Genomic DNA, 7,997 nt, shown 5'->3' with positions numbered 1-7,997 from the left:
CGTGCGTGCGTGCGTGCGTGCGTGCGTGCGTGCGTACGTGTGTGTGTGTGTGTGTGCGTGCGCGCTTATTTAAATGTACAGTGCACTTTTGAAAATTTTGATTCAAATTGGGGTTTGAATCAGTTTTTGGACCATAAAATATGGCAAACTGTACAATTTGACAATTTTAATGTAACAAACGAACAAATCACGTTTATATACCTAAACACAGCGTTTGAAATACATAAATACTACTCGCTAGCGGGATAAAATATTTACGATTATTTGCACTCGTAAACCCTGCGCGGGTATTCTCACCCCGGTAACAAAATGTATATCTCTGTTCTCAGACGGGCAGTTTTCGGTGTTACACAAAACAATAACACGGCGGTTCAAAAAATGACTTGGAACGCTTACGGCTTGCGTCTGATAGACTTCGTGTGGTTAGTTTTGTCTGTTTCTTTCTTCGCGGCGCTGTGGGGACACAAGATAGCAAAGCGCTTGCCCTCGAAATATCAAACGTGTTGTCTGAACGTCCTCTTCCAGGATCTGGTTCGTTACGGAAAAACTAAACAGAATTTCAAACGCAATGACTGGTTGCGCGCATTTGACGTTCCGAAAAGGTAAACCCTTTTTTCCACACATTTTAAAATTACGGATATTCATATCAAGTCATTTTAAGTCGTTTTATTTGGTCATTTAGGTGGTTTTGGCACTTCTACGCCACTTCGCTCGTTTGGAATGGTCTTCTGTTGGCTTTCAGCCTGAATGTGGCTCTACGGCAACATTTGTATCCCAAATGGCTCTCAGGCTTAATTAATGTTTTTTCTGGGTCATCACAAGCAGAGCAACAAGGTAGACTCATTAAATACTCTCCTTCCGATTTTGCATGCAACTTCCAGTGTGCAGCTTTATGGATACGATATGATATGGTATGCTTTGAATCATTGAGCATTTCCTATAGATGCATAGGATATAATTTTATATCTTTTTAGATCATGAGCAGTTCCTGTAGATGTACAGATAGCGCGTGAAGTATGCTTTGGATCATCTTGTATGTTGTTGCTTGCTCACATAGATCCACATGTGAGCACGGTGCTGCTGCAGCTGCTGCTGTTGTCACACTCTCTCCGGAGGCTTGCGGAGTGTCTCTGCGTTAGTGTCTTTTCCGACGGTGTCATCCACCTGCTGCAGTATGTCTTCGGCCTGGCCTACTACCTCCTGCTGGGGTTCACCGCGCTCTGCTCGGACCGCCAAACAAAAGGTCAAATTGATCCCCTGAAATTCCACCCATTGATGTTCTGCTTGATGTTCACGTAGGTTGTGATCTCTGCTTTGGTGATTTTTAGCAAGTGGACCTCTGTTGTCACAACTGGAGTGGTGTCATGTTGCTGGAATTGCACTTTTTATTCCGGCCTCTTTGCTGCAGCATCAATCCATGGTGCTTCTGGCTGGTCTCCGTATTGGAAAGTCAGGTGGGCTTGTCTCAGGTTTTTGTGAAGTGTTTTTTTTTTTTTTTTTTTTGATAAGACCAAAAAAAAACTATATATTATTGTAATTTATGAAAACACACAGTAATGACATAAATAGTATGCAAAGAGCTAAATACTTTTTGCCACATTTGCTTCAATAGATATTGTGTTGCCACTTCTAGTGCGCACGCCTTGGCCACATGGGGGCAGTAAAATACATGCAGGTTATACGTGGAGATGGTCACAACTCAGAAAGCTTCAATCATATTTGTCTTTGATTTGAAAATTATGTTAGACCTATATTTAATTGAATGCACCACAGGTACAAGAAATTAATGTTCAAATTGCTAAACTTGCTGTTTGTGTGCTCAGCCCAAAGCAATTAAAATATTACTTTGGCGCCATCTGGTGGAACCTTGTTAAGTTTCATTTCATTGGTTGTCTTTGTCCGCTTTGGAGACGTCCAATTTTGTTGGCGGTCCTTCAATGGTCCTTGTGCAAGGTAAAAAATGAAGATGAAAATGTTTATGCTTCTCTCAAAGGTCGCTACTCAAAGTTTCGATTTACTTTGCCACTACAATTTGCCTTTACTTGTGAACAATTATTGTGTGTAAATACCAAAAGGTAATGACTTATTACCGTTTGTGTGAAGTGCCAGTGCTGTTTACCCATGTGTGATGTCACTTGAGTGTGCTTGCTTAAAACTAATAGCCTCGTGAACGTTGGTTACTTGTGTTTTATTGGTACAGGAAGGGTAGAGACATTGACTCATCGGATGCCAAAGGGCGGCTGCTTTGAGCTGGTGTCGTGCCCCCACTACTTAGCCGAGCTGCTCATCTACGTCTCGCTGAGTTTGGTGGCCGGCAGTCTTTCGCTCACCTGGTGGCTGGTCGTCCTATACGTGCTCTTCAACCAGGCGCTGGCTGCCCTGCTCTGCCACGAACACTACATCGACAAATACCCATCCTACCCGGCGCGCAGAAAAGCATTTATACCTTTTGTGATGTGATCGTGGTAACCGGTGTGTATACTGTATTTTATTTGATCTATCTATCTATTTATCTATTGGGTAAGACATGATGTGCTATATTTTGCATCACGAAAAGTCCTTTTGATATATGTTTGACATACAGTAATGTGCAATGCCATTCAATCATGACCTTTTCCTTCCGATAGCTGGTTGACAGATGGTGTGGTATGCTTATCATGAGCTAATTTTGAAAATACAGCATTTGCAGATTTTTTTTTTCAATCCAGCTCTTGTTTTTGGTATACCTAATGAAGTGTCCCTCGCCGATCTATTTTAAAACTTCCAAACAAGCGGACAATGCAGTGCAAGGGTTTTCATTTCCTTGTTTTTTGGTTGGCGCTTAAGATCATCCAATCAGTGAGCGGTCAGCCTAGTTAGAACCGCCTCTTTCGTGCGTCACATTTAGACTGACCAATCACAGCGGCCGCCTGTCTACATGCGACAGTAAGAAGAGAACAACTTCCTACGGAGTCCGTCGGGTTGTGGCATCGACTAAAATGACGGCTTAAAGATGAAGTTGCTTTTTTTGGCTGCGACCCTTGGACTTTAGTTATTCCCCACAGGGTTGAAGAGACGCGAGCGGGCGGTAAAGGAGCCATAAAACAAAAATACGATCAAGAATGCCTCTCGGGGTCTGCGGTGGAGATGGACGGGCTGCTGGGAGCTTCTTTCTCCTGCTCGCCGTGTCGCTCTTCTTCGTGGTGCTGGTCGGAGTCGAAGCTCTTCCCGAGGACGCTAACCCCGTCAAGGACCAAGTTGCCATCGAGGTAACTTATTAACACAAATAATTATTTAACTACGGTGAAGAAACATGTTTTAAGCGACGTTTCTAGCGTTAGCGTCCCCGCGTAGCTGCTACATGCTAACTGAGACGTGTCATAGGGGGCTCGGTTAGCTAGCCATAACATGTAGAGTAGTTTTCATTGGACAATAAGTCGCACTACATAAATATATCACTGGAGAAGTAAATATTTGAGTTAAAACATGAATTGCATTTGATGTTGACATACGAGCGAGTTCCATGCATTTTTTTCCCACACGACATGAATTACACCCGTCGAAAGTAATGCAATTCACTGCAGTAATCCTTCGCAAATTCGACAAAAATAATCTCCATTTGCAGTTTTTGTGCTCTTTCTGAAACGCCCTTTGTTGCAGTCAAAGCCCTGTTTAAATAGTTAAGTGGTGCAGTAATTGCCGAGTACAATTGTATTTGGAAATGATCCTTTGACAATAAAAGTTGTACAGTACTTGACTTCGTAATATTCTAAAATGCTTCTCTATTTGCTGTTTTTGTACTTAAGACAGGGCTTCTCAATAATTTTTGCTACAATCTCAAGGAAGTAGAAAATATTTCATGCTCCGCAACTCTCACACATCCCCAGTGTATTTCTTTGGAGTCAACTCAGCCATTTATTTGTGAGGTTATTTTTCACACTGATAATTCTTTACAGAAAAAAAACAGTGACCCTCCATTGGTGCCGGTGGTGAAAGAGGATGAGCCCATCAAAGGGGACCTTGGATTCATCCATGCTTTCGTTGCCTCCATTTCCGTCATCATCGTGTCCGAGCTGGGTGACAAGACCTTCTTCATCGCCGCCATTATGGCCATGCGGTACAACCGGCTCACCGTGCTGGCTGGCGCCATGCTGGCTCTGGGGCTTATGACATGCTTGTCTGGTGAGTTATGTTGCGGAACTTCTAATCGGGGGTGTCAAGCTCATTTTCAGTGAGGACCACTTCGTAGTTTCCCTCAGAGGGTTGTGATAATTATACGCAGTGAACCATAACCGGCGAGCATCAACATCAGACATATAGCATGTACACAAACATTCACCTATGATACATAAAAGATTGTATTGAGTAGTTAAATTATTCAACTCCATGTGCAACGGTCTTTCATCTAAAACAAAGGTTTTGGTGACTTTATGTTTGATGATGACAAGGCTGTTGTGGCAGAATAAACTCTATACGGCAGACTAATTTCTTCCTCTTGTCCTTCACCCGCCACAGTGCTGTTTGGCTACGCCACCACCATCATCCCCAGAATTTACACCTACTATGTGTCCACCGGCCTCTTTGCTATTTTTGGTGTGCGCATGCTGCGCGAGGGCCTCAAAATGAGTCCTGATGAGGGCCAGGAGGAGCTGGAGGAGGTGCAGGCTGAGATTAAGAAGAAGGACGAAGAGGTGTGAGTCCAAAAGCTGTGGTCTTCCAATTTATTTAGCTTTTTATAACCCAGTGTCATATAATTTTTTTACATCTCAACAGTCTGAGGTGATAATCCAGACCCCATAAAAGATGCATGTCACAGCTCAGTGTGGTGCCGTCTTCCCTTCGCACATTATCGTGCGCTTGGGTTTGGCCAAGTGGGCCAGCAGATATAGCTGTGTTGAAACTAAGTGGCATCAAAATGTTAGGAGACTGCTGCTACTTTTCCCCCCTAAAATGACACTCCTCAACCCGTTTCAACAAAGTTCCATGGCACCAAGCTGACGAAGGTGGCAAAGCACTACTTTTCTCAGTGAAGTTTCTCAACTCACGTCAACATAGTTCCATGGCACTAAGATACCAAAGGGCTTCAGCCCAAGCACAAAAACAATGAATTGTGAGTTGTTCAGCAAATATTGGAGGATAGAATCACCCCAAAAATGCAAATAGGTGAATCTGCCAATAAGCGGGATAACAACTGAACATCTCTCTCTTTATTGGTTCTTGCTCAGCTGCAACGTTCCAAAATGGCCAATGGCGTGCCGGATGTTGAGGCAGGGTCCGGCTCAACTTTGCCGCCGTCATCGTCCAGGTGGCACAGCATCATCTCGCCCATCTTCATCCAAGCGCTCACACTCACCTTCCTCGCCGAGTGGGGCGACCGCTCCCAGCTCACCACCATCATCCTGGCTGCCCGCGAGGTTCGGCATGTAACACAGCACACTTTTTGTCATGGCTCGTCTACAAATAGTTGGGTCTTTGGAGGCGCCAAGTCTAAAATGTGCTTTGCAATAATATATTCCATGCGCGCTCACTTATTCCGATGAGTATTGGGTTGTCGGAATAAGAATTAAGCAAATCTGTGATCTTTTTTTTATCTCTTAACACTTAGCCACACCATCACTCACAGTTCATAATGAAACAATTGAAAAAGTGTCTTCATACAAATATCATGGCTTCGCAATTGACCATAAACTCACATTTCAAAGGAATACATTTTCTCGAAGTGCCAACAGCGTCTCTTCATCCTCCGTAAACTCTGCATAAACTTCAGGTTCACCAATCCAGCCTCACTGCCTTCTTTGAATGGTTCATTCATTCCTGGTTTGGATCACTGACTCTCAGCAAATCGAAACTAGCTGAATAAAATCATTCATATCCGCCGTGAAATTATAGGTCAAGAGCAGCAGTTGCGTACTAGCAGAATATTAATACAATACAATACATCCTGATTTATATAGCGCTTTCACAACAGCTGCAACAAAGCCCTTAACAAAACAGTTAACATAAAGTAAAATAATACACTTAGCACATAACAGAAAAACACGGACAGTCGTGCAATCTTAACCACTTTCCCCTCACACGCTTTGTTGTTTGAAGCAGTTCGAGATGAAAGAGGATAGAATCAAATTGTCCTTTCACCAGTGGATCAGAGACGTCATGCTCAAAATATGCACACGTCGGCTACAAGCTAAATTTCAAAGTAAACAAGAAGCTGTATTGACGAAAAAAAGAGATTCGTTCGCTTCTCCATTAAAATATACAAATACAAAACAAGAACAATTTAAGGGCAAAGTACAACATGAAAAGGTAAATACATTTCATACGTTAAAAAATATATATTTTTTAAGACATTTAAAACCAAAGCAGAGACAGAAAAAGTAGTTAGTTACTAAAAGAATCTACAATGCAAGAACATGATTTTGGAAAAAAAATTCAAGAAATGCTCTTAAATCATAAGTTTGGTGGGGAAATAATTTTTAACCGGGATTTAAAAGCACTTCAAGTTGGAAGTAGCTTCAGTTCCATTTTAAATTTGCTTGCAGCATAACACCAAAATGCTGATGCACCATGTTTGCTTTGAACTCTATCGTGATGAAATCGTGTCACAGATGTGTTAAGAGACAAGGAAAAAAAAATACTGCGTCATGTCTCCTTTTCAAATCCAAACCAGGATCCATTTGGCGTGGCTGTGGGCGGCACGCTGGGACACTGCTTGTGTACGGGCCTGGCTGTGATCGGCGGGCGGATGATTGCCCAGAAAATCTCTGTCAGAACAGGTGAGTCCACTTTAGGGGGGGAAATGAATTGAGTTCAAATACAATGGCAGCAGGGCGGACCAGTGGTTAGCATGTCGTCTTCACGCTTGTGAGGTTCAGGGTTCGAATCTCACTGCTCTTCGTCTCATTTTTCAGTCACAATCATCGGCGGGATCGTCTTTCTGGCGTTTGCCTTTTCCGCTCTCTTCATCAAGCCCGACGCTGGACTGTGAGAGCGCCACTAAAGGACTCTTGAGTGTACATTATTCTTTCTGGTAGTCGCTGTAGAGAGATTGTACTGTGTTGACTGCGTGTCAGAAATCCCGGAGTCTCCTCTGCTGCGCCCGTCTAGGTCCGAGGTATTCTGGGAGTTGTCCGAAGGAAACGGACGTTACTGAACTTGAAGACAAGCATTTGATTCCTCACAGCTTTTTTTGGTGTTGATTTATTATTTTTTTTAATGTGTTACTCAACATGCGGCACGTCAGTAGCTTCTGTGGCGATCTTTTAATTCAGGAATACTTGTAATCAATTTCCTTTATTGGTTTGTCTTTTTTTTTTTCCTGCTGTAATGGGGCACAAATCCTTTATGGTCGCTGTCACTCCACAATGTTTTTTCGTCCACATTTTATTTATTTAGTTTCATGTTCTTTTAGGGAGGCATTGAGGAAGCGGTGGCCAGGAAATATTTTTGTAAATGTATGATGAGTCAGTCAGCTGTGAAATGTGTAAAATGCCGCGGTAACTGAATCATTTGATCGAATGCCTTTTAAAGTTTAATTGCTCAATAAAAAACAAATGTTTTCCTGTGCTGCGTGAGATGGTTAATTTTTGCACATTGCCCTGACAAACTCATCAACCTTTTTTTTTTTTTTTGCGTAGAATGTGGAATTATTGGGTAAGTGGCAATTTGCAATAAATAAAGTGAATGGGGGAAAATATTTTGTGTTCATGATTAACACTGACATTTTCAACCACTGTATGTGGACAACAGGTGGCATCACAGTTAAGCATTTCAGCAATAACTACCGGTACTTTTCTTCCTACAGGCACAATATCTGCACAATAAATTGCCACGCTATCAGTAAATTTTTAATATCCATAATGCAAATGTATATATTTACCCATTGTACTGTATTCTTAATTTGTTATGAAATTAATATTATCGATGTAACATTTAAATCATGTGTAAAAACAATTCAATATTTTAATAATATAAATCACTTAATTTGTACCCTATTTTTCACTTTTTGATGTGTTATACGT

At 42.0% G+C, this 7,997-nt stretch overlaps 2 protein-coding genes across 2 annotated transcripts; both read left to right on the top strand.

The window, feature by feature from the left end:
* The first annotated feature begins 37 nt into the window (after window positions 1-37).
* srd5a3 (steroid 5 alpha-reductase 3) lies at window positions 38-3,079 on the top strand. Its single transcript, XM_019896765.1, has 5 exons — window positions 38-602; window positions 683-834; window positions 1,058-1,243; window positions 1,329-1,454; window positions 2,201-3,079. The coding sequence occupies exons 1-5, from the start codon at window positions 310-312 to the stop codon at window positions 2,458-2,460; spliced, it is 1,017 nt and encodes a 338-aa protein (XP_019752324.1). The 5' UTR covers window positions 38-309; the 3' UTR covers window positions 2,461-3,079.
* Window positions 2,929-7,546, top strand: tmem165 (transmembrane protein 165). Its single transcript, XM_019896766.1, has 6 exons — window positions 2,929-3,248; window positions 3,936-4,161; window positions 4,495-4,670; window positions 5,205-5,393; window positions 6,647-6,752; window positions 6,888-7,546. The coding sequence occupies exons 1-6, from the start codon at window positions 3,102-3,104 to the stop codon at window positions 6,962-6,964; spliced, it is 921 nt and encodes a 306-aa protein (XP_019752325.1). The 5' UTR covers window positions 2,929-3,101; the 3' UTR covers window positions 6,965-7,546.
* The last annotated feature ends 451 nt before the right edge of the window (window positions 7,547-7,997 follow it).

The sequence above is a fragment of the Hippocampus comes genome, unplaced genomic scaffold (assembly GCF_001891065.2).
Source record: "Hippocampus comes isolate QL1 unplaced genomic scaffold, H_comes_QL1_v1.1 scaffold22, whole genome shotgun sequence".
NCBI lineage: Eukaryota > Metazoa > Chordata > Actinopteri > Syngnathiformes > Syngnathidae > Hippocampus > Hippocampus comes.
This window is presented reverse-complemented; position numbering and strand designations above follow the sequence as displayed.